The sequence below is a fragment of the Rattus rattus genome, chromosome 1 (assembly GCF_011064425.1).
Source record: "Rattus rattus isolate New Zealand chromosome 1, Rrattus_CSIRO_v1, whole genome shotgun sequence".
Classification (NCBI taxonomy): Eukaryota; Metazoa; Chordata; class Mammalia; order Rodentia; family Muridae; genus Rattus; species Rattus rattus.
In genome coordinates, this window is record NC_046154.1 from 58,927,819 (window position 1) to 58,955,532 (window position 27,714).

Below are 27,714 nucleotides of genomic sequence, written 5' to 3' on the forward strand. Positions count from 1 at the left end.
GCCATTCCTTGTCCATTTGTTCTTCTATAACCAATACTGGTTTGTCCAGATGAATCTTAGCATAGCCTGGTATTCACTGGGAAAAGGGGTTGATGAGACAGAAATCATTTTTTCATTGTAAGATTGTAGAGAAAGAACACTGAGGGATTGAAGGATCACTTTCTGGTAGTTTTAAATGTTATAGTGTCAAGAGTATGTATGTGGTAGTTGCCACCCATGACAAAGGTAAAACAAATTGATAGAAGTACTTGTTTTTACACATGTCTAACTTGAGATCATTTTTGACTACCTTGCAGCTGAGGACCCTCTTTTGAAAGTCTACACTCACAGTCAGCCTATCTGGAGGTGGAGACACACAATCTGAAAACCTTAGGGAGTGCCTTTCCCTGTTATAGAAAGACAATACTATGGTTGATATTTTCCATTAGAGGGCACTGTTTATCCTCCAGTCTGATGTTAGGTCAGGCTCTAGTGAAGGAAAATAGCGTTTTTTTTTTAACATTTGTGTCAAATTGATACAGTTTTGGGGCATCTTGTTACCCCTCTGTGTGACCAATGGAACATATTTTTGGTTGTGAGCCTAGCCATTAATGGCTGAGCCATCTCTCCAGCCCCCAATGGAACATATATCGGAACATCTTCCCTATTTTCTTCTCTAGTAGACTTGACATAAATGAATTGTCTCTCTCATCGTGACTCTCAGATTATGGAAACATTGGAGCCCAAAGAAAGGGGAATTGCCCCATTGATCTCATGCTGGGAGAAGGAAAAGGCACTAGCCAGAGGAGAAACTTGTCTTTTAGAAAGAGATTTCACACAATTCACAACTTATCAGGTCATTTTACAGAATAAGACTAAAACCTAGACAAGGTGGATCAGTGTTGGGTGGACCACAACTTAACTAGGGCTGCCTTATGTGCATGTCCTTGGCTCTCTAGTGAAACTTTAATCTTATTATAGGACCCCGAGGATGATAACTTAGGACAGTTTCTGGATCTCTTTGTCCTTTTTCCCAATATAGCCCCATGGAATAAATACCCCCTCTTCTGTTTCCCACATTTAATTTAGCTCTTTTTATTGGCTTATTTAGGAAGAATGTTTAGGCCTGACTTGGAGCATAGGTAGCAACACAAAATTTCTATAACACTTTGTCTTCTACCCCATAGCATCCTTTGAAGATTTTCTTTTATCCATTCTCCACCCATGAACAATGGAATGGAGAAACCTTTTGGATTAATCCCTCTTGTTGACAGAGAACTTAATTGTTCCATGTATCTTGTCCTGCCTCATTAGTGACAATGATTCTAATAAGCTCTTTGATAAACCTTACTGCATTTTATATGGTTAATCTTAGCCTGTCTGTGCAATACCTACCATCTGAAAAACTAGAGTAAATATTGAATCTTATGTATCTGAGAAGTTAGCCAGCTTCTAATGATTATATAAATCAAGGAGCGTCCCGGCTCTCTTGTTGGTTAAGGCTCAGAGAAGTATCTTAAATGTCAAGGGTTTTTGTTTTTTTTGTTTTTTTTTTTTCATCTCCCAAATCATGTGGAGTAGGGTAGGTGTAGGGGAGGGGCATGGATCCTATCACCAATTGAGAAACTTCCCTGGGTTTTGGAGCATCTCTGGAATGCCAAGGTCTAGGGATACATGGAGAATCAAAACTGAATGTTGGAAGAGGTATTTGAAAGTCTGGAACTAGTAGTTAAGGACTTTTTCCCAGAAGAGACTGCAGTGTTCTTGATTTTGTAACAAGCTCATGAGGCCCGCTGTGTATGCCATTGTAAGGTTCATCTATATTGGTGCTCGGCTCATAAACTGACCCTTCAGGCTTGAATGAATGCAAGGGGACAATGGCTGGATACCAAGAGAAGACTTCCACTGCCGAGGCCCGGCCTCAGCATGAGGAAGGTCCCGAGAAAGGAGGCGGATGAGCATGGCACTGACTCAATAATGACCCAGAGTCGGTAGTGGATGCAAGCTGTCAGGGCAAATGTGCTCTCTTTCCCAGAGAATTCTCATTCTTCTTCCTCCTCCTCCTTCCTCCTTCCTCCTTCTTCCCAGTCTTTTTCCTTCTTTCTTCTCATTCTTTTTAATTCTTCAAACCAGAGAGTCTGAACCCAGCCTTTTATTTGCTAGAGAAACATCATCTAGGATTTGAACATTGTTAATAATTTCTTTTAGAAAATTTTAAATTTACATAAATTCTGTGGGTCCCAGATCATCAGTCCCAACCCCTGCTTCCTTAAAACAGAAACTAAACACAAAGCACAAGCTCATTTCCTTATCAGTTTACACAGCTTGTTCTTCATGGGTAGCTGGATGCAGCTGCTGTGGTTTCCTGGTACAGCAGACAGCAGTCTTTAATAACTATTTTCATGTAACAACAGAAAGGTGACAGACTAATGTTAAAATAATTTCTTATGAAGTTTTAAAATTCATGTAAGTCAAGTAGGCATTGCTGTCTTCAATCCTTCAAGTAGCTAGGAGAATGAAATACTAACTTTTTATATACTTGTTCATCATCTTTCAATTTTCTACTTTTTGTTTACCATCCTAGCAATTCCACGGCCTCATATACTCTCCTTCTAATATTTGTTTCCAGATCATATACATGCCTGCCTCCTGTAAGATAAACCCATTTATCATTTGCTGTTTTCTTTAGCTTATAGATTCCTTCTTTCCCTATTCTTGCCTTTTCTTCTTGAGACCATTTTAACTCTCTATCCCCAATTCATCCTGGCTAATTAGGGCAGCAGTCATTGGACCAGAGGTACATGTATCTCCTCATAATTCTAAATTCAAGGCCAAGTCTCACAATGAATAATTTCCACAAAGGACCCGTTGGTTTTTATGGCTGCTGTGATTATGCTGTCTGGATCCTTTCCCATGCCACTAACAGCCAAGTGGAAGGTCTGCGCCTCATCCTCCACAGCCTCGTGACCATCTCTGTTCCTCATTCCTGACAACCACATGTGTTTCACTTGTATGGAGTGATTAGTTCTGAATAGTGGGGGAAGTATATTTCCCAGAAAGAGAGATTGAAAGCAAAACACATAGATGAGAAAGCAGATTAGTTCCAGGCCAACAGTAGTCACCGTCACATGTGGGAATCAACGGCCTGACAATGTTCCAGGGATAGGAACTGTGTCACACCACCCCTTACACAGCCATGCTGGACCCAGCATAGTAAGAACCAAAAAGCTCAGAATGTGGTCAGAGAGCATCTGAGGCTACAGATCTCCATCTTGGTATAATGACTTTATTTTCTGTAAATGATTTTGTTTTGTTCTGTAAAACTATAAAACTTCATGAACCTGTTTCCTGTTGGAATATGCAATTGGTGGTAACCTAAACCATGTTCCCAGCCATGATCACTCAAAATGGATCCAGAATAGGCTGAGTCTTATTCCCTTTAAGATAAGAGCCATGACTTTTATAACCAGATCAACAGCATCAAGGATCAAAGGCAGAGAACTTCCAACAATCCCAAGGGCCCCAGATTGGCTCATGTATCTGAAGACAAAATGTCTTTACATTTTCTCCCTAAACTTCCTGCTAGAGTTTGCTCATCAGTAAGTATATATTACTCAGCCCGAGATCAGCGATCAAGATCCAGCTACAATTTTTAGATCATAGAAACTGCTTCAGTGCTGCTTGCTTTGTCTGCCTGACACCAGTGAATCATCCCTTTCTACCTGGCCTCAGGAGAACTCAGGTGAAGAGCAAGATGAGGTAGCTATAGGCATTCCAAATGGAAGAGTCTTCATGTCCTACTTCTGTGTCTGTCCGCAGAAGCCTAGTTTTAACTCTGAGGCTCTTTTTGTGTCATTTCCAAATGAACCATTTCAACAGGCCAGGGGCAACTGTATGTCTACAAGAGGAAGACAGACAAAAGTTGAAAGCACACCTCTTTTAATGTGATTTATAAGTTAAATAGTATTCTTAATACACTGTATCCTTTTACATACACTTTAAAAATGAAAAGAATAATTCTTCTTTCAGCAATTTTATGAGCGCGTAAGTGATATACTCAGAACCAACTTGAGGGGCCGGCAGTCCAGGAATCTGATTCAGTTTCTTTACTCCAACTTTTCCCATCTTTTCTCAGTCACCTTCATTCTGTTTCCTCCTATGTGTGTAGGCACCAGTGGTTTCAAAGGGCAAGTCATTCCTTCTTTCCTTTCTCTTTGCTTCTCCAGCATCACTGTCTGGGGACAGCACAGATGCGGTGGCTGACTGGGGCAAGGGTGAGGCCATTTCTGAACTTTAGGCTCAACGTCTCATTGACTGGAGGTTTGAAGGCAAAATTTTGCATAAGAGCAGTGAAGAAAATGAACAATTCAGTTCGGGCCAGTTGTTCTCCAGGGCAAGCTCTCTTTCCTGTGGAGAAAAAACATGAGTCACTTTCTCAGGTGATGTTGGTGTGCCTTGGGGCTGGAGTCCCTGACTTCCTCCCGCCAATCTTGAACTGACTCTGGAGTTTGTATTTAGCTGAGTATGTTTAACATCTTCTTGGTTTGGCCATTAGAGTCCCATTCAAGTTGATATTACTTGACATTTAGCATAACAATATGTTGCAGTCTTATGTTTTCAGTTTGCCAGTCCAGAAAATTGTTATATCCCTAGGTGTCCTCCTTCTTTGCACTGAATAATAATGGATAGAAGGTGATACCTGAAGTTAGACTCCAGAGAGCCAAATAACCCTATTAAAAATGGGGTACAGAACTAAACAATGAATTCACAGCTGAAGAATATCGAATGGCTGAGAAGCACCTAAAGAAATGTTCAACATCCTTAGTCATCAGGGAAATGCAAATCAAAACAACCCTGAGTTTCCACCTCACACCAGTCAGAATGACTAAGATCAAAAAGTCAGGCGGCAGCAGATGCTGGCGAGGATGTGGAGAAAGAGGAACACTCCTCCATTGTTGATGGGATTGCAAACTGGTACAACCATTCTGGAAATCAGTCTGGAGGTTCCTCAGAAAATGGGACATTGCACTACCTGAGGACCCAGCTATACCTCTCCTGGGCATATACCCAAAAGATGCCCCAACATATAACAAGGACACATGCTCAACTATGTTCATAGCAGCCTAATTTATAATAGCCAGAAGCTGGAAAGAACCCAGATGCCCTTCAACAGAGGAATGGATACAGAAAATATGGTACATCTACACAAAGGAGTACTACTCAGCTATCAAAAACAATGACTTCATGAAATTCATAGGCAAATGGATGGAGCTAGAAAATACCATCCTGAGTGAGGTAATCCAATCACAGAAAAACACACATGGTATGCACTCATTGATAAGTGGATATTAGCCCAAATGTTCAAATTACCCACGATGCAATGCACACATCACATGAAACTCAAGAAGAATGACCAAAATGTGAATGCTTTACTCACTCCTTTAAAAGCAGAACAAAAATATCCATAGGAGGGGATAGGGAGGCAAAGTTTAGAGCAAAGACTGAAGGAACAGCCATTCAGAGTCTGCCCCACATGTGGCCCATACATACAGCCACCAAACTAGAGAAGACTGATGAAGCTAAGAAGTGCATGCTGACAGGAACTGGATATAGATCTCTCCCAGGAGACACAGTCAGAACATGTCAAATACAGAGGCAAATGCTAGAAGCCAACCACTGAACTGAGAATGGGACCCCTGTTGGAGGAATTAGAGAAAGGACTGGAAGAGCTAAAGAGACTTGCAACCCCATAAGAATAACAAGGCCAACCAACCAGAGTTTCCAGGGACTAAACCCCTACCCAAAGACTATACATGGACTGACCCAAGGCTCCACTGCATATGTAGCAGTGAATAGCCTTGTTGTGGCACCAGTGGAAGGGGAAGCCCTTGGTTCTGCCAAGGTTGAACCCCCAGTGTAGGGGATTGTTGGGGAGGCAATGAAGGGGGGGTAGATTTGGAGGGGAACACCCTTATAGAAGTAGAGGGGTAGGGGTTAGGGGGCTAATGGATAGGAAGCAGGGAAAGGGAATAACATTTGAAATGTAAATAAGAAATACCCAATTTAATAAAAATGGGGGAAAAAAAGGTGATACCTGGGCAAGAAACATCTAACAAGTCTGGGAGTTGTTGTTCAAAGTCACCTCACACCAGACACACATGAACACTGTAGTTGTCAGTGTTTGTAGTAACGTGTATTTGTGTTTATATCCATTATTGTACCATTATTGTTGTCAGTCTCTCTAATGAATATCTGAATTCACTTGGGCAGTCTCTCATGATCCAGGATAACACTAGCACTCCACTGTTCTCTTCCTCAGCGAGCATCCTCATCAAGTATCCCAACAGAACTGAAGCACTCCATCCAGTCTCTCGCCCACCTTTAATCCCATCTTTGTGAGGATGTGTTTGTGCATATGTGAATTCATTATGTGTACTCATGTGTGTACACATGTGTGGATACCAGAGAACAGACATAGGTGTTCATCCTCAAGTGCCATACCTACCTCCCCAACCCCCTGCCAACTTTTATAGATAGGATCTTAACTCTTCCGAACTTGTGAAGGTAGCCTGGCCACTGAGTCCCAAGGAACTCTCCCTTCATGTTCTAGGGTTATAAGCATATGTCACCATGTTCCACTTTTATATGAGTTCTGGAGATCAAATTATGTTCTATGCTTTCAAGGAAAGCAAGAACTTTACCAAAGGAGATGTCTACTCTGCCATCAAGTGATTTCTTTCTTCCGGAATCATACATTTTTGACTGAAAAAAGTCAGGAAAAAATTTATAAAGAGTATGACAAGAAATCTTAAATGATTACTCAGACAAAACAATTATTAATATTTGGACATATTTTCCATCCTTCTCATGGGGTTTCCAACAGGAACATGGTAGCAGGAATGATAGCATGGATCATTCTCTGCAGGCTAATACATAAGGAGCTACATTGGCTTTCAATGAGGTTAAACATTCTAGAATTTTCTGATATATGAATATTTCTACTTCATTATCTGCCTAATACATAGTAAACATAAATGTGTTACTATGATGATGCCAGTGTCGTGTGTCACATCTGTGTTTTTGCTATTGTGTTTCATTCATCTCTGTTCTCCTCAGACTCCTCCTGTTACCTGTCATGAATAACATGGTTAGCAACTTAGGAAATTCTTTAGATTCTCCTGTAGGAATCCACATACTGTATGCAAAGTTAGGTCCCAGGGTTGCCCAGTCCAGCCGCTGGGACAGGGCCAACAGGGCATGGGCCTCCACCAGTGCTGATAGCTTCTGTGGGCAAAAGGCTTGTTTGTATAATAATGTATATATTTTTATAACCCTTCTTCAAGGAATGCCTTCCCTGTTAATGCTAATGAATTCATGATAATCAGAGATAGCATGAGTCTGGAAGGAAAACACATGGCCAATATCTCAGCAAAATGGTAAATGCTGGAACTTTCAGGACAGTTTATGAGGTCATGGAAAAGAACTCTAGAAATGTATACACACACACACACACACACACACACACACACACACACACACACACACACACACATATATATATATATATATGTAATTTTCCTCAAAATCTAAGAATGTAATATAAATTATATGAGCGGCTTCACAAATCTAAAGAAAGAGAAGCAGCTGTTCTATGAACCAATTTGTCAGAAAGATTCAAAGAGAGGCAGATACAAATGTAGGCAGATTCCTGAGTTCAAGGTCATCCCAGAACAGAAGGAGTTTACGTCCAGGTCCAGGCATGGTAGAAATGGTAATTTCACGTCAGGGTCCCACCCAGTTAGCTTATAGTCTATGCTTATAAGAGGCCAGCAGATCTCTGAATTCTTTTGCAATGTGAAAAAAAATGTATACTTGTTGCATTCTAAGAATTAAGGGGCTGGGGTCATGAGATGCTGATTCATAGGAATAATCAAAAGGAAATCTAGAGTGAATGACTGGACTGATATGAAAAATAGAAGACTAGGCTTATAACCTACAAGAGATGAGCTATCAGATAATTTTTTTTAGAATAGCAAGAAAGAACTTCTTGGAACTGTTTCGAGAAGAAAATAGAGAACTGTTTGAAGATCTCCAGAGGAAGCAGAGCATAGAGAGAGGAGTCTGGAAAGCTTTCTTGAGTAGAACATAGGCCACCAGCTTGGACTCACGATTTGACTTCAAGTCATTCATTTCCTCTGCTCCCAGACACTCCTCTCAGAAGCCCTCTCCAAGCCAAGGCTGACCCTTGGCACGGGGTTAGTGACATGACCTGTGGGCAACCCCTCTGTGATTGTGACTAAACCTCTCCTCGTCATGAAGCTAAGCCTTTCTCCTTTGGCAATGAAGTGAAATAGTCTCTTTCTTCCTGAACATGGCTGGGTAGTTGGGAACTTGTTTAGCCTGAAACATGAAATTAAAGCTTGGCTTGTGAGACAAGCAATCCTGATTACCATGTGTTTTAGGTACAAATGGCTCCCATAAGCTCATAGATTTGAATGCTTAGTCACAAGACAGTCCTACAAAACTGGGGTCTGTCTGTGAGATGATTGGCATGTATGTCATAGAAGTGAGAAGAAAATCCTGTCCTGAGCATTTAGGGTAGCATCCAGTTTGTTGGCACATGCCATGTGGCAAGGCTGCCTCTTCGTGAGTTGCTGTGTCTTCACATGACCATCACTCCAGCTTCTTCAGTCTAAGACTTGGACTTTCTCCAATTCTGTAGAAGATATTTAGGCTTTCTGGGGACAAGTTGCATCATATGTCCCCTTTATCTCAAAGTTCTCAGGGTACGTGGACTGGGCAGCATAGTTACCAACTTCTCTTACTCTCCAAATTACCGAAGGCAATTTTGTCATTATGCACCAGTGACTGCATAAATAAGACTAGTAATAATAACACATGCTGGTGACAGAGCCTGTTCCTAGATCCTCCTGATCAATGTTAGTGTCAGCTCTTGCGAGAGAATTTCTTTCTGGTTTTCTTTCTCTTGGCCTCCCTTTTTCCTTATTTCTCTCTATGAAGGGCTTAGCTCATTGTGTAAAGTACCCTTGAGCATACGATCCTTGGTGCTATAAAGTCGAATGGACCTGGGGATGAGCAGGAAAGTCTAGGCCTCTCTGACCCGGGCTTCAGTTTCTGTCTTTAGGTGCCTGCTTTGAGTTCCTACCTTGATTTCCTTCAGTGATGGACTGTGATCAGGAATTATAAGATAAACCCTTTCCTCCTCAAGTTACTTTTTGGTCATAATTTTTATCACAGCAATAGCAAGTAACCAACATGGCATTTCAGTGACTGAGGAAGACTGGAATTTTGGAATAATTGGTAAGATAACACTTACATTTGAACAGACTCCACCCCTGCCCTTGGAAAAACCCAAGCTGAAGCCTTCACTAATGTCTCTCGTAGTATCAGTGAAGCATACATATTTTCAGGGCTCACATCTGATCTTTCCCTGTAGAATTCAGTCACTCGACTGGGAAACTTGAATGATATCACAGTATTCACCTAGACCATGCAACCTGAATGGACGCAGGGTAGTTTTTGCTCATTTGTTGACAAGGACTTCTATCTATAGGCTTGGTTGCCAATTGTGATGCTATTAAGAAGGGGTGCGATATTAAGTAGGTATGTGCCTAACGTCATTTGAGCCAGGTCCCTGATGGAATATCCACAATCTCTAGCACCCTTTCCTTCTTTTCTGGCAACCATAAGGTTGCCATGTTCTTCAGCCATACACATCTAACAAATGCTCGCTATCACCGCAGGTGCATGCGGGCCACATGTCCTGCTGACCACAGACTGAGACCACCGAAATGATGAGCCAAACAAAACTTCCTCTTAAGAGGTTGTTCGTCTCATATATTATATCAAGGAGGGTAAGCTGACAAACGCAGCCTGGACTAACCCCCACCCCTGCAAACCAGAAAAATGACCTATTGATTGAATTACGAGGATTAACCTAGGCTACCACCAATGGTCTTCACTAGCCCTGACCATAGGTTCTAGGGCACCACTTATAAATTTTTAAAAACCTCTTATTTCACATTATATAATTTACTTATACTAAAATAATTGTATTAATCAATATTAATTATGTTAATAGATCTGAAGCTATCTATTAATTATTGACTACAGCACAGGAGGGCATAAATCAGGACAACATGTAAATGTATGATTTAGTTTCCTATCTTCTGTGATAATATATAAGTCACAATAATATAACTGGTTTTCTTTTCCAAGAGAAAGAAGCTGCCTAACATAACAGCTCCAGGGACATTGGCTTTATAACATCCTAGAAATGGTGAAGGAAAACAGCTACACATCAAATATAGGGCAGTAATAGAAAATCCAGATTGCTGCTTTGTCAACCCTGAGTTTTTCAGGTTTGCCCCTTCTGGTTCCCATTGAGCATTGAGCATGTAACTGAACTTACTCACCTCTATCAGGAAGAAATGTTGAAAGCAAAACATCTGACTGATCTCTCGATCCCCCCGCCCCATCTTGATATTTGCACTGGGTCGTCACAGATTTCCCAAAGACTTACTCTCCTTCAGATCTGGGGGAGGTCTTCTTGCTTTCATAGATCACCAGAAGTCATGCTCATGCGTGAAAGTCCAAGCATAGATCTTACAAGGCCTATGTGCTTTTACTTTGTCTCTAGGAATCTTTAGCAACACCATTTGAATGGCCAGTATAACATGTATGTCACATTAACCCAGATTAGCTAAGTCACTTACTGACTTGAAAACCACTATAGATAACATGCTTTTATAAATAATATAGTATTGAATGCTTATCATACAGAAAAATTCTATCTAATGCATAGAACTTTTGGAATTGTAAGGTGGGGAGGTTAGATATCATGTATATCTAGTAGAGAAAGAAAGAAAATAGGAGTGAAAACTCAATCCTGATCAATTTTGCCAATTGTTTGGGCACATGGTCTTGAGTAAGAAAAAGCTCTCCTGTAACCTGGAGTTTGTTTATAAGATTAAAGAAATACTAATCCTCCTTTTCTATTGGATTACTAACATCTACATTACCTTGGAGATTGTCCGATATAATTTGTGTGCTAATGGACCCTCTAATTAAGAGGGAGCAATGCAACTGTCAGTAGCAAAGCATCAGTGGTGCTTTCTATTTATAGCTGGTGTAGGCAGGAGAACATTTTAAAGAAAATGAGATATGAATCCTCGTCAGGGAAATGATTTTTTGCAATATTGAGAGATTGCATGTATGCAGGCCTCACCTGGCCTAGAGGATCAACTTCCTGTGAAAGCCATGGGGATATGGCTAGCTTTCCTTTCACTGCAGAGCTAGGAAACAGATCACTGAAAAGGAGTCACATTCTAGATTTTCCGGATCTGACTCAATGACTGAGCATAATTAGAACAAGTGAAATACATCACAGAGATCTTGAACTGTAATTCAAATCTTTTAAATTGTTTTGTGAACAGGAAGACTGGACAGAAGTCCTATATTCTGAGAGCTTTCCTATTAATGTGAATTGTGAAAGGTCAACAGAGTTGGCTCAGAAGCACAGGGAAAGGCAATGAGAGGAGAAGCAGTACCAGGCAGGCACTCCTAGCCCACAGTTTGCCAGTGTGGCTCCTGGGCAGCATTCAGTCACCTTCTGGAGACAGTGTTAGGAAACACAAGCTTCAGTGTGAGAAAATCTTATGGATATTGAACTCCAGATGTAGTATTATTGGCTAGGTCTTTGTCTTTATTTCAGAGGTGCTTACTGACTCCAGCTTGAAAGGCTGCAGTTGGACACATGCTCCAAGAGGGAGCGCTGCAACATCACCTATCCCATTATGTCATTCATGCTCACACATTTGTGCTTTTACATGTAATACATGCTTAGTTATTGAACTAAGGAACTGTAAAATAATTTGAAAATAGATGTGCAATATAGCTGTAAAACATCAGGGCATTTGATACAAGCTCAAAAATTGTAAAACTACAAGTATTTGTTCATAATTGGCTGGAAAAAAACACAAGAGAGAGGGTCATCACTACATCCCTAATTATGAATATCAAATCACAGAAGACAAATATGTCTAATTATAATTTTAAAGGTGTGATTAAGGTCATAAAAGACAAATGTCTTACCTGTTCATGGAGTAAGAGAACCCAGTTACAACTATTGTTTGATATTCCCATCATAGTGAATCGGTAGCCCCTTACACATATAGCATCCCCACTCCTCCCCATAAGATCTAAGATATTTACTTTTGAGCACAAATTACTTAGAAAGCATTTGGTTATTTAAAGACTTTGAAAAGAAGGCTTATATTTAGATTATATTATGGCAAGGAGTCAGAGAGTTTGTACTCTCCAGAGTTGTGGAGAACAAAACAACAGAATCCAAAATTTCCACCAGAGGTGAAGGAGAGCAGGAGAGAGAGAAAGAAGGCATGAAGCAGTTCTAGGGCCAGAGAACACCGGGCTGCAAACAACACCTTGGGGCTGAACAAGGTGAGGCCATTAGGAGAGGTCAGATTATAGCAGAGGGCTCTAGGTATGAGAGAAGGGAAGGGATGAAGTAGGGTTCAGACCTGTTTCCTTTTCATTACTACTCACCCAGTGAGAATGGCAGAAAAGAGTCTCTCTTCTTAAACTGTCCATTCTCCAAAAAGTGCTCTGGATTGAAGGTGTCTGGGGTGGCCCACTCTTTGGGATCCCTGTGAAGCCCAGTCAAATTGGTCAGAATTGTGGTGCCCTAAAGGAGAAAGCAAAGATTCAAAAAGTTTGAATTGTGGAACACATGAAGACAAAGGATAGGGGTTCCCAATACCCCATTCTTGTTCATACCATAAGCTCTCTACCAAATCCAGTCCTTAGTTCAAAACAATGATGGACTGTGTGGCCTTACAATATTCCAGGGACATTAGATTTCCTTTATTACAAAGTGCTGGTCTGTGGAAATAGGTCAGCATATACATAGGGAAAAGACATGTGACCATTCATGGGAAGATAATGGGAAAAAAGGTGAGTATCAACAGCCATTTCCTACAGCGAAGGCCATGGAAGTTCTACAAAAGAAAATGCTGTGTCTCCCATCTCTGCTTCTCTATTCTTAGGGGCCCCAGTATGGAGCCCCTGAACCCACTCCCTTAGGTTTAGGAACACATCACACCAAACATGCAGAGTAAGCTAGCCCAGCCCATCAGACTCCCTGGCATGGTGCCTGGAGTCCCCAGAGTGTGACTTTACCACACACTGACTTACCCACCCCATTCTATACCTGAACCATTCTCTCAATTCTGTCACATCACTGGTTCTCACTGCCACTGTAGAGCAGGCAGCTCCTGTGCTCTCTGACACACATCTGCAGCACAACTGACAATGAATATGCCATGAACAAAACTTAACCACTCCACACTCCCACAGCCCACCATTTCCATGATCCATTGTGTAGAATGTGTTCATCAGTCTTAGCATGAGGAGGCATTATTTGATTCTCCAAGGTCAGTTTCCCCACTGCCTAAGAGGCCATAGGCTGATATTTATTTTTATCAAATAATCCAGTTTTCTAATCATTCTAATCCCCTTTAAACATTGTCTCCTTGTCATGAATACTCTTCCTCCCCCATATTGTCTGACTAAAGTCTAAAACTCCTTTTATTCTCAGAACTCATGTTTTCCTTTAGAACCTTTTTTGTTCCCTCTCAGGCTCTGCTTCCTACTTCATCTTCTCCACATCTGGACAGATCCAGGTGCTTTCCTCTGGACACTCTCATGAATATATAATCCTCCACTCACGTGGTTACTTTGTTCAGGATGTTTTACAGGCAGAAAAATCTAAGGTGTGTGAACAATAAAAATGAATAATTGCTATATAGAGTGGGAAACTCTGCATGTATGTCCCTCCTTCCTGGGAGGGCTACACATTATTCTGTGTCATGGGTTGCACAGCATTGTAGAGATGTAGAAATCAATACCATGAGAGATTAACAATTTTCTTAGAGTCACACAGTGGGCAGAAATGCATCTAGATGTAGATAATGTTAAAAAAAAACAGGGCTCTTTGCTTCACTTGTATATTATCTAGTAAGATTTTCAGTGTTTAAAGCTGATGTAAGAGTTGAAGTTGACAATCCATGGCAAAAGATATAAGTTTAGATGGTCTGAAGACTTTCCAGAGAACAACACATTCAGAGTAATGGATAACTGTCTAGGAGATTACAACAGAACACCAGTGAGAGTAGCCCTGAGGCCATTTCCAGAGATTATCACCTAATGGAAGTAGAGTTTTCCTCATATGTGGAATCATTCTCCACTCTGAAGTTCTGTGTGGAATAAATGGGGTGAGGAGATAGACTCCTGCAGGCCTTCCATCTGCTCCCTGGCCTCCGTCATGAAGATCCCCCTGGCTGCCATGCTAAGCTGAAAACACAGGCATTTATTTTGTCACTAGTAAGAAATGTCTGGTTTTGATATAGAGAGAAAGAATGGAAAGGTTAATAATTGTTCCTTGAACAGAAAGAGTATGATGTTGTCAGGAGAGGTCTCTGAAGAAATCCCGAGTATATCCTAATCTCCAGTCTGGGAACAAAGGGACAGAAGGATCCATGAAGATCCTTCAATAATAGGAAGATCTTTCAACTTTAATGTAATAAGTTCAGTGGGGTAAGAATAAGAACAGCTTCAGATCTGGATCCCAAATCTTATGACATTTTATGTTAAAGTAGAGAGACCTTACGAAAATTTCTTTCACCTAGTCATAACATTTAAATGTATACACTAGGGATCAATACTTATGAAAAGTGGACTGAGACATTTTGAAATAAAAAGCACCCTTAGAACATAATGGCTTGGAAACTACCTGCTTTTTTTCTCCCCCTTTATTATAATTAATGTTTCACTTTGGACTGGTTTTCTTTGTGAGACAGAAAGTATGGGAAAGTAAGTAAAAGCTGGAAAACCACCTTTGAACATGGATATGGCAAAGAAATACCGACTCCTGGGAGCCCACATTAGTACAAGAAGGGACTAGGATTTTCCTTAGCAAATAAAGTCAACTTTGAGCAAATTTGAGCAGGGAGCTTCCTTTCTGTACTCTCCATGATACACATAACTATCACGTAGGTACACTGAAAGAGTGCCCACATTCTGTTATGAATATCTTTCTTCCATTCCAGATGACTTCTTTGGGGGCAGGACTACACGTTTGTGTTCCTCCCATAATGCCAAGGATGTGCTGGCGGTCAGAAGCTAAGAATGCAAGGTTACCTTAGGCAGGTGGAATCCAGCCAATGTGCTATCAGCTGTCACTTCCCTGGGAACATTCAAGGGGATGATATTGCCCATCCTCAGAACCTCATGGATGACAGCATTGGTGTAGGGCATGGCATCTCGGTCACCTGTGCTTGGCTGTCTCCTACGGCCAATTACTCTGTCAATCTCAGAGTGTACTTTTTCTGCAAGAAAACAGGGGCTTCTGTTAACTTTAAAATTTAATGCTTTCTTCTGAAGACTAAGAAATTGTCTCTAAGATGTTATTTTCTTACATTTCACCCAGCGTTCTATTTACAAAGAAACACCGTGTTGGTTTTTTTTTGTTTTTTGTTTTTTTTTGGTTTTTTTTTACCTTCTCAAAGAACTGTTTTGAAAGACTGTCAATTCTAATTTTCTTTGTGCTTACAACATAGTCACACCTTTCAACCTACTCAGAACTGAATCTCTGTGATCAGCATGGCTAAAGCCATCACAGCAACAAGTCAGGCTTCTGCAAATAAGTTCGCTTCACCTACTTGTTTATAAAAAATGAAAGCTAAGTTTTCAGAATTTGATATTCTCAGATATCTACTTTCAAGGCATCAAGAGATTTTATTTTAATGTGATATTGATTAATCTGTAATCTGATAATTGATAACCAAGTTTTGCTCTGTCCTATTGTCTGACTAGGAAGGAATCACTTTTGTTTCTGTTATTTTTTAAAATATATTTTAAAGTATTCTATATTTTTTTATTTGTGTGCACTTGCACATGTTCCAAAGTGAAAAAGTGAAGTTCAGAGGTAAATTTGCAGGGGTTAGTTCTTTTCTTGTGCTATCTGGGTTCTGGGGATTGAACGAAGGATGGTGGGATTGTAGCCAGTACCTTTATGAGATGAATCATCTCGTTGGCCTGTCTGATATCTCCTTAAAAGTCACTAATGCAGTTCACAAGGCTAATCACTTCCTAACATCACTCCATTGGTAACTGAACTTCACAAAATTATTTCAATTACTGATTAACTGTAGACTGTGCTTTCTTTCCTAAGGAGTTGCATCAGAGTGGAAGGTACATTACATATGCTTAGTAAACATTGCTGCCATTGTTGCTGCTGAAGCTAATTACACACTTGCAGACTCAGTTTCCTCACCTGACTTCTAAGAATAAATAGGGCTTATTTTAAGAATGTTTTGATAATTATATGAACTAATATAAGCATAACAAGGAGTTATAACTCCTTTATAGTTTCACCACTTTCTATCTTGACAGAGATTCTACTGTTGTCCAGCTAAGAAAATTCATTTCTAAATTTCTTTTGGAGTCAATGTGAGCATGTGACTAAGTTCTTCCCAGAAATATGGAAGTAGACATTATGCCTTAATTTGTGCCAAGTTCTGAAAAGATAGCTCCCTGCTTCCTTCCTCTGTTCCTTGTCTGTGGACACAAAAGCAGTCCTCATGGAATCCAGTGTAGAGTTCACTTCCTGCTAACTCAGTAACAAGTTGAAAGGAATTTGGAGCAATAAGCCTTTTACAGGATATAGTTTATAGAGTTTTCTTCTGTGAGAGAAATAAATGTCCATCAGTGTTCTACCACCCACAAATTCTTAATTGGGGATGTGCATACAATCAAAAATATTACCATGATAGCCATTTTTTTTTGAGGTAGAGCCTACCTTTGTAGACAAATAATCTCAAAGTTGTCCTACTTCTGCCTTAGATTTTCAAGTATTATAAATAAATGTCTTCCACCAACTGTAGATCACATAACAATTTTAAGGCTACAAATCAATAACTATTAAGTAGACTCATGTGGCTGTGTATGTCAATACTAACACATTGTTATTTGGAACTGAAATTTAATGTCCACTAAATATGTTCAGTATTCCCCTACCCACATTCCACATTTTGTCTCAAGGAAATTAACTATTTTAGATAACTCTTTTGAGTGGTTTAGGACAATGTGTACAATTTTGCAGTTGGTTATAAACTTAGCACTGTGTCCTGAAAGCTCATCTATGCTAGAATACTTATCAAAACTTCTCTTCCTCATGACTGACTTGTGTTTCTAGGTCATGGATGTCATTCTTTATCCATTCACAGTCCACCAATGCTCTGGTTGGTCCTATCTCTTGATTATGGAGCATAATGCAAAATAAACATGGGTGCAGTAAATGTCAAGTAAATCTACTGATATTCTGGAGCCTTTGATATAGAAATCAAATCTGATCCACAGTAGCTTTCATGGTTTGCAAAATGTAAATGTTCAGGCAGACATGCATTTTAAATTGTAGCCCAATAAGCATATTGTAGAAATTTGAATAAAAATGTTTCCCATAGGCTCAGGGAATTTGGACACTTCCTTCCAGTTCTTGGTATTGTTTGTGGAAGATAGAGAACCTTTAGCCAGTGTAGTTTTGCTGAAAGAATGTTGTCACTGGTGTCAGTTTTGAATAACTTTCTGTTTCCTGTGTGTAGTTGAGATGTTATTTTTGGTTTTGCTCTGGCTATCAGCTGCCAAGCCTTCCCCACTTTTATGGAGTCTCTTCTTGGAACCATAAACCAAAAGATTCTTTTCCATCTGTTGACTACTTTTGGTCATGGAGTTTTATCCAGTCATAGAAGAGTAACTAATGCAGAAAATGATACAAAGAAATGGGGTTGCTGCTCTGGGAAACCTAAGCATGTTAGTTTTTTTTTGTTTGTTTTGTTTTTCATCTTTATTAAATTGGGTATTTCTCATTTACATTTCAAATGTTATTCCCTTTCCTGGTTTCCAGGCCAACATCACCCTAACTCCTCCTCCTCCCCTACTATATGGATGTTCCCCTCCCCATCTTAGCCCCATTACCGCCCTCCCCACAAGAATCCTGTTCACTGGGGGTCCAGAATTGTCAGGACCAAGGGCTTCCCCTTCCACTGGTGCTCTTACTAGGATATTCATTGCTACCTATGCAGTTGGAGCCCAAGATCAGTCCATGTATAGTCTTTGAGTAGTGGTTTAGTCCCTGGAAACTCTGGTCAGTTGGCATTGTTGTTCATTTGGGGTCTCAAGCCCCTTCAGCTCTTTCAGTCCTTTCTCTGATTCCTTCAATGGGGGTCCCATTCTCAGTTCAGTGGCTTGCTGCTGGTATTTGCCTATGTATTTGCCGTATTCTGGCTGTGTCTCTCAGGAGAGATCTACATCCAGTTCCTGTCTACCTGCACTTCTTTGCTTCATCCATCTTATCTAGTTTGGGGGCTGTATATGTATGGGCCACATGTGGGGCAGGCTCTGAATGGGCATTCCTTCAGCCTCTGTTCTAAACTTTGCCTCCCTATTCCCTCCCAAGGGTATTTTTGTTCCCCTTTTAAAAAAGGAGTGAAGCATCCACATTTTGGTCATCCTTCTTGATTTTCATGTGTTGAGAAATGTGAAGGACTTTGCCATATTAGATTAGAGAAGTGGCTCAAAGTTATAAGCAGAACTTAATGGGCCATTCTAGTAGGAGTGTAAAATACAGTAGTATAGTCCTAGATCAGATGCTTCAGAGGGCAGGGAGGGTTTGAGTAGCAACTGAGCTGTAAGTCCATTCAACTTATACTTTGACCAACAATCCACTGGCGTTGTGCCCTTGCCTTGAGAGCTTGCTGGAGGCTAATTTTAAAAGTAATGGCCTAATTTTCTTGTCAAAGAAAATTTTAAAAAAAGTATAACATTGAGTCCCTGGAATGGCTATTACTGGTTACTCTTAGCTCTAAAATTGAAAAGAACAAGGGGCAGAATGAAATTAAAAATGTACAGCTTTGAGGAAATAAAGCACTAAAAAGCTTAACGTTGCCCCCAAAGCCCATGCTGAATAGGAGGCTGTATGTAATTTTTAAGAAGGTTGCAACAATTAAGGAGATGGCTACTGTTCTTCACTGAACCATGAGGAGGGTTCATGGAGGGTAAGACACCATTCAGCTAAGCTTCCAATTTGTAAAAGGAGAATATACAAGGAAGGAAGCCTTCTTCTGGAAAACAAAAGTTACTGCAAATGGGATGCAAAGGGCAAGGGGCTATCACAGTGTGGCAGCTGAACATGTCAGAGTCATCATCATGTTTTAGAGGTTTGGGAGATGCAAGAGTGACAGGCTTGATTTTTCCTTTGGATGTCTAGATAGCTACTGAGGAAAGATGACATCTAACAGTGGAGTCCCCATTCAAAGGCTATAAAAGGCCATTGCATGGGGTTCTAGAAGTGAAGCCCAAGTTCAGTAGAATTCCCAAGATGTTGGAGATGTGATACCCATAAGACCCTATAAAGGAGACTTCACATAGGGAGCGTAACTACCACTAGAAAGAGTTCATGCTGCAGTCAGCATCTTAGACCCATGAAACTACAATCCATGTATTTGACATCTTGAATTTCATTTTTCTTTGTTTAAGCATTTCCATTCTTTCATTCTGGAATGAGAATGTATATTACCTGCCAGTGTATGCATGTCTATAAATCTGCATTTGGGTTTTACATTGGGTCACAGTAAAGAGATTGCCTTCAGTGTCTGAAAAGACTTTGGACTTTTGAACAGTATAGGGACAGTTAAAGACTATGGGGGACCATTCTGAGACTGTAGATCAGACTGCCACTTGTGTCTACCTCTGCCCACATCCCTGGTTCAAGAGGAAACTTCATAGTGCCTCTGGACACAGGAATATAGGAACAGCCAGCTGCCAGGACCCAGAACTGATGTGAACTGAACCAGTCAAACAGCTCCCTGCACCAAAATCCCACGGCGGAGAGAGCTGAACCCTCAGAAGTGCAGACACTCCTCAGAAATCAGAGGAGACTACCCTCTGCCCACATTCCTGACCCAAGAGGGAATTGTCTAGAGCAAGCTGTGTCCCCTGGGTGCAAGGACCTAAGTGCAGTCAGCAGCAGGACCCATCTGATTCCTGCTTGCACCAAGAGATGAAAGACAGTCACCAGGAGTGACTACACACCTGAGAGCAGAGCACCAATTCCCAGAACTGGCTGAAAGAAAACAGGAAAACAGTTCTACAGGGGTGCTGACACAGAGGCCTACAGGAAGGTCAAGCCACTCTCAGAAACAGCAAGACAAGCAAACACCAGAGATAACCCAATGGCAAGAGGCAAGTGCAGGAAACTAAGCAACAGAAACCAAGACTACTTGGCAACATCCGAGCCCAGTTCTCCCCCCAAAGAAAATACTGGATATCTAAACACACCGGAAAACCAAGATTTAGATTTAAAATCGCATTTTCTGGTGGTGCTGGAGGACTTGAAGAAGGACATAAATAATTCCTTTAAAGAAATGCAGGACAACACAAGTTAACAAGTAGAAGTCCTTAAAGAGGAAACACAAAAATCCCTGAAAGAATTACAGGAAAATACAACCAAACAGGTGAAGGAATAGAACGAAACCATCAAGGATTTAAAATGAAAATAGAAACAATAAAGAAAGCACAAAGGGAGACAACCCTGGAGACAGAAAACCTAGGGAAGAGATAAGACTTCATCCCAGGGATGGTTTAATATATGGAAATCATCAATGTAATCCACTATGTAAACACACTCAAAGATAAAAAATACATGATCATTTCATTAGATGCTGAGAAAGCATTTGGAAAAATTCAATACCGCTTCATAACAAAAGTCCTGGAAAGATCAGGAATTCAAGGCCCATACCTAAACATAGTAAAAGCCATATACAGCAAACCAGTAGCTAACATCAAACTAAATGGAGAGAAACTTGAAGCAATCCCACTAAAGTCAGGGACTAGAAGAGGCTGCCCACTCTCTCACTACTTATTCAATATAGTACTCAAAGTCCTAGCCAGAGCAATCAGACAATGAAAGGAAGTCAAAGGGATCCAAATTGGAAGGGAAGAAGTCAAAATATCACTATTTGCAGATGATATAATAGTATACGTAAGTGACCCCAAACGTTTCACCAGAGAACTACTAAACCTGATAAACAACTTCAACAAAATTTCTGGGTATGAAATTTACTCAATCAAATCAGTAGCCTTCACCTTCTCAAAGGATAAACAGCTGAGAAAGAAATTAGGGAAAAGACACCCTTGACAATAGTCCCAAATAATATAAAATGTCTTGATGTGACTTTAACCAAGCAAGTGAAAGATATGTATGACAAGATCTTCAAGTCTTTGAAGAAAGAAATTGAAGAAGATCTCAGAAGATATGAATATGGAGGCAAAGTTTACAGCAGAGACTGAAGGAATGGCCATTCAGAGCCTGCCCCACATTTGGACAATATATATACAGCCATCCAAACTAGAGAAGACTGATGAAGCATGTTGAAAGGGACAGGATATAGATCTCTCCTGAGAGACACAACCAGTGCTTGTCAAATACAGAGGTGAATGCTAGCAGCAAACCACTGAACTGAGAATGGGATCCCCCTTTAGGGGAATTAGAGGAAGGATTGAAAGAGCTGAAGGGGCTTGCAACCTCATAAGAACAACAACGCCAACCAAACAGAGTTTCCAGGGACTAAAGCACTACCCAAAGACTATATACATGGACTGACCCTGGGTTCCAACTTCATATGTAGCAGAGAATAGCCTTGTTGGGGCACCAGTGGAAGGGGAAGCCCTTGGTCCTGCCAAGGTTGGACCCCCATTACAGGGGAATGTTGGTGGTAAAGGGGGGATTGATGGGAGGAAACACCGGTATGGGGGAGGGGGAGGGGATAGTGGTCTTGTGGACAGGAAAGTGGGAAAGGGAATAACATTTGAAATGTAAATAAAGAAATATATCCAATAAAAATTCATTAACATTAAAAAAAAGATCATGGGGACTTTTAAATTAGACTAAATGCATTTGCATCATGACATACCATGAGTCTATAGAGAACAATGGCCCAAATGAAGAGGATTAGTTGAGAAATGTCTGTACAGGCTCTAGTATTTAAACACTTAGTTCTTGGAAGTGGTTTGGGAATCCGTGGATCCTTTAGGAATTAACTCCTTGATGGAAGAGGTATGCCACTAGGGATGGCCTGCGGGTTCTATCCCTGCCCTACTTCCAGTTTGCTCTTTGTTTTATGTTTGCAGTTGCGATGTGATGTCTCAGCTTCTTGGTCACTGCCATACATCCTGCATAGTTATAGACTGTCAGTTAAGTTATCTCTCCGATCTAGAAATCGATTTTGGTTGTACTGTTATATCACGGCAACAGAATTGTAGGTAACAAACACTTAAAAATAAATAGATAATAATACATACATTTTACATCAATAAAGAAAAAAGGCCAGTGATCAAAGAAAGCTCAATAAATAAAGTGATAGCTATGCAAACATGAGGATCTGAGTTTGCTCCCTAGAATCCATTTAAAAAGATTTCAGGTATGGTGGCATCTACTTCTATCCCAGTACACTGGGGAAAGGCAGAGACAGGCAGATTTCTGTGGCACACTGGGAAGAGAATCTTTTCTACTTGGTGAGATTGAGACAGTGAAAGATCCTGTCTCAAAAAGTGGATGGAGTTGAAGAAATGACCATCTGATCTTTACTATAAGGAAGACATTGAGATCACTACTCTTATTTTCATCTTAGGGAAAATATTTGGTTTGAGTGTGCTACAGTATCTTTATCCTTCACTCATAAACTATTACCTAAATTTTTAAAAAACTGTTTCAGGACATGAAAATATTCTTATTTTTCATGTGAAAAACTTTTCTATAATCCATAGGAATAAAAATGATGGGATCAGCCACTCTTTTTGAAAGACTGAAAATTCCCATGGAGATGTAAAGAATGTGCAAAGCCCATCATGGGGCGCATGGCGTAAACTCTGAGGGGAGAACATGGAAGCAATTTACTAGGCAGTAAATTCTTTGCAGATTTCACAACATTTTATGGGGTAGTATCTGAGAAAATTCTTCTGAAAGCTCAAGAAATTGGGATAGTACATTTTTGGTAGATGGGAAGCCCAATATTGTACAGAGAGGCAAAATTAGGGCAATGCCAATGGTGAAAATGTAATGTAGAGAGGCACCATGCAGAATGTGTGTGGTTGAGTCTGGACAGCAGAGGTAACATCGACAAGATGCCAGGTATCAGAGTGAAGCATCTTGGTGATAACCATGACAAAATGAGAAGGCACTGCTGGAAAGGAAGGACTTAGTGGATTTTTCCTTGCACTCTCCCTCTTTGCTGGAAACTATCACAAGGGCAGCTGGCTTCTCTATCTGACCCTAACTGAAGATCCTAAAGCACAGAGTATGAAGTCTGCACCCATGACTCATCACAATTCTGACAGGACATGTGAAGGCCATGCCTGTTCTCCAAAACAGCTCATCTCACAGCTGTTTCATTTCTTTCCACACCACTATTCTGGCCCCATCTAAACAACACCCTTCAGAAGCACCATTTTCCCTGCTCTAGGCACATCCAGCCCATGCTCACCTTGTACTTCTGGGTTTGTAGTTATGTAGAGCAGAGCCCAGCGCAGTGTGTTAGATGTTGTCTCTGATCCAGCAAAGAAGAGGTCCAGGGTGCTGTAGATGAGGTTTTCTTTATTGAAACTTGTAGTAGTCTTGTCTTGGTACTAGAGAAGACAGTTTGCTTTTTTTTCTTTATTTTAGTTTTAAGATTTGTGATTATCTCATTAACAGAATTTAAAAACTGGAAACCAAATTTAGAAGGAAACTTTCTAAATGATATTCCCTTTCCTCTCACTGGAGAGTGGTGTTCCCATTCAAGTGAGAGCTTGATCAAAAGTACTTGACAGTTAAAAATCAGAACAATTGTTCTCTTATGACTCCAATTTTATAAAAGCCTTTAGTAAAAATGGGAATTATTGGATACAAAAGAGCTTTTTTTTTTTTATTTTTTTGCACTTATCAGTTACATCACTAAGTCACAGAATGGCCTAGAGTGCTCAATTTACATTTCTCTGTTTTAGTTCTTTTAACAGGAAAAGAACACTTGTGATAGTTTTTGGGTACCCCTGGGAAGGATTTTCTTAATTAAATCATTGAACATAGGAAGATGCCTCCCCATTTTAGCCAGATGTTTTGAGGGGCAAAGGTCCATCTTGAATTTGGGCAACACCTCTGGCCACAGCTTATATAGATGACATGAAAGATGGACATTTTTGCTCATCACCTGCTATCCCTTGTTGTCACTGGCAAATGAATTCCTTCACTGGCCTTAAACCTGCTTTTAAGTGTACGCTTTCACACCCTAAAGATCAGCTGAGATATCCAGCCTCATGGACTGAATGACTACTAGATTCCTGGACTTTCTATTGGTAGATAGTCATTGTTGGACCAGTTAGAATAGAGACTGTAGTCTACATATGTGTGAGATTTATTACAATGACTTTCACTTCTGTTCCTCTAGGAATCTCTGAATAATACAATGCAAATTTTAATCATGTAAATTATGTGAAATAGAAATGTTGAACAAATATAGCAAATATTCAACAAATATTTTGTTCACTACAGAAATTCAGTAAAATCTCCATGATCACTGGCTGTCCTCCTCTCCCATTAATCATTCGTTGTCAAAACTTCTTGGGACCTATCAGTCCTTCTTTAGAATATAATGTTATCTTTACAACCTTCTCTGAGGGCATCCATTTGTAAATGTTGCTCTTGACATTGATGGTCTCACACCTGAACTCCATACAGTAATCAACTTGACTCCCACTCTAGGGATAAAATGTTGCTTCTATTGAATTATGCCAGGAAGATGAAATAAAAGAGAGATTGGATGAGCATTTCCCACTGGACTTGGTCAGATGTAGTGATGTAGATTAGCCAGAGGCCAACTGAAATTCTAGAGGCACAATCAGTGTTATGATCTGAACCTGAAACACCTAGAGGCTCATGCTTTGATATCGGGTTCCTAGTTTGTTGGAACTAATTTGAGGTTCAGGGAATTAGGAAGTATGGTTCATCAGAGGGCCCCTCACCAGAGAAGGTACTCAAAATTATAAAAAGGCCCTGGATTCTGCTTTCTGCTTCCTGGTACATAATGGTGGGCAGGCTTCACCACAACCTCTGTTATCATGAGCTCAGATGCTCTGCCATTAATTTTCTGTAAAAATGAATCAAAATACCCTGAAATTGTGAACCAAAATAAATCTTCAATCTTAAATTGTTTCTGTTGAGTATTGTCACAATGACACAGAGGTAAGACATACATGCAGCTGACTGCTTTCTGACATTTATTTAATTGGAGAGTTTTAATACACAGTCAGCGGAAGGCAGAAGGCCCACCCCAGCTTTGACATTAAATTCCAGCGTTCGGTTAAACTTTGCTGGTGCCCTGTGGTAGGGACTAAGATGGGGTAAATGACTGGCCTTAAATTAAGTCCTTGAAAACTTGAGCTTTGCAGTTTCACTGTTATGTTTACTCTGTGTATAGTTTTGTCACCTAAAGGTGAGGGATAAGGAGGAGCATAAAATGCCAGTATCTGCCATTTTCCAAGATTTTATGCAAAAATGCTATTTTGCATTTCTAAAATACTATTGATAATTTATATTCCCACAACATGCTAGTCAGTGATCTTCAAGGCTACCCAGATTTTAATTTTATAACCCATGCATGTTAATTGATAAGCTAAAATTGACTTTGCCAATGTGATTCATTTCAGAGAGGAATATTAGCCTGAATTATTGTTATTAGAGGAGGGTTTGAACGTAAGAACCAGGGAGAGGAGATGTAAAGCTGGAAAAAGATGAGGAGAGAAGAAAGATGCTACAGGCTTGGTACTGAAGATGAGGGAAGGAGACAATATCAAGGGATCCCATTGCCCTCTGAGAGCTGGCGGCATCTTGGTGATGGAATCTCCATAATCCGCAGGAGAGGGTCACCTGTCTAACGGGCACAGAACTGCACCTAGTAGTCAATCAGTGCTGTGCTAGACCCTTAAGTATATGGCAGCAGGATGCAAGAGCAACTGGAATCTTCTAAACCGCCACAGTTTTACTCCCAGGAAGACACAGGCAGCTTGTCCTCACCTTTGCCATTTCTGTAAGGAAAGCATCAATGAAATCTCTTGGCTCGCCAGGGTTCCAGTGTTTCTGGTGACTGTCCATCATACAGGAAATAAACCATTTCAGTTTTTCCCAGTTTCTCAAAACTGTTTGATGTGATCCAGGAAGATATTTAATTATGGTTGGAAAGACATTGTAGAGCTTATAAAGAAAATAAGAAAACATTGGTGACATTATGACTTCATGAAGTAACTTCTCCACGTTTTTAAATAATCTCCTTTCCATGTTTTCTTTGGGGTAACTTTGGTGCCACCTTGGTTTCTGTTTTCCCTTTCAGCACTGCATGTACAGGTGTTTCAACTGTGTCACACAAAGTATAAGCAGGAACAGGGCACATTTTATGACTCCAGCCCCTTGATCCCTGGTGTCTACCACCATCTCTATTATCTGAGTGCTTGCACACTACTCAATACATTTTCTGATTCCAATGTTAGCACCTTCTCAAATCATTTTGTAAATATTTTCCACTGAGAACATTTACCAATGTCATTACATAGTTTCACTTCTTGACTTGCATTTCTCAAAAGCCATTCACCACACTCAAAGTCAAACATAGTGTTTTCTACCTAAAATCCCTACAGATACGGAATGTACCAAATATTCATTATCCATGTTCCTCTACACAGTCCAACTGTCATGGCCTCTATGATAACACTGAGGACATCTCTGTTTCAGGTCAAAGCCATTGATATTCATTGAAAATGTATATTATCTCTGAAAATAGCATGGGCTCTCCTCTCCATGAAAGTAGTGCTCAAAAGTCAAGTGTTTGGAGCTTTGCTAATTGATTATAATAGAAAACATAAGCACCGTTTTCCTTAATTTTAATTCTTTGGAAGGATTTTCTCTCAGGAAAATTACCACTTATGTGAATTGTGCAGGTAGTTGTGAATGCTCATGTCTCCAACATGATTTAATTTCTATATGGTGAGATGTCAATCTTTACTGAAATTAAGTAAATGGTTAATAAATTAGAATTATATTTTGGGGTAAATAGATAATAAAGCACAGTGTAACATTAAAGATACTTAAAATAAGGTAGATGTCTGTTGTTACTTCTGCTACTTTCAAGTTTGATAAGTTAAAACAATATTAATAATTTTAGTAATAGTAATAACATTAAGTTGTATCAGTATTTAAAGAAATGTTAATATTTGACTCTTTACTAGTGGAATCTCATTCTATCTGCTCACAGAATGATATTCCATATAAGAAATCCACAGGGGTCTAGTGGACTACTGCTTATAAATATTGCTTGCATACTCTTGTACCAGCTTGCAGACATCATGCTTTATCCTTTTTAATGTAGAGGGTGATAGGGAAAATAAATGAATATGTGCTTTTCCAGTGTCTGACAAAATGTCCCATATGATTGGTCATGCCAAGAATGTTTAATATTACTTTCGGAAACCTCCTTGTTTCCTCCTAATTTTTTTTTTCCTCTGATACATACACCTTGAAGTTGACTGGGATCTCACTGATGTCCATGGAATTTCTAG

The 27,714-nt window shown here is 40.1% G+C and overlaps 2 protein-coding genes across 1 annotated transcript in view; both read right to left on the reverse strand.

Moving 5' to 3' along the window:
* LOC116900171 (cytochrome P450 2J3) overlaps window positions 1-27,714 on the reverse strand; it is a 326,660-nt gene that overhangs the window by 36,902 nt on the left and 262,044 nt on the right.
* Window positions 3,902-27,714, reverse strand: part of LOC116900216 (cytochrome P450 2J3-like) — a 38,032-nt gene continuing 14,219 nt past the window's right edge. The window contains exons 5-9 of the mRNA XM_032901972.1: window positions 26,180-26,356; window positions 23,616-23,757; window positions 15,217-15,404; window positions 12,565-12,703; window positions 3,902-4,386 (exon numbers count right to left, since the gene is read on the reverse strand). Of these exons, the coding sequence (XP_032757863.1) occupies window positions 4,208-4,386; window positions 12,565-12,703; window positions 15,217-15,404; window positions 23,616-23,757; window positions 26,180-26,356 (825 nt within the window). The 3' untranslated portion in view covers window positions 3,902-4,207. The remainder of the gene's footprint in view (window positions 4,387-12,564; window positions 12,704-15,216; window positions 15,405-23,615; window positions 23,758-26,179; window positions 26,357-27,714) is intronic.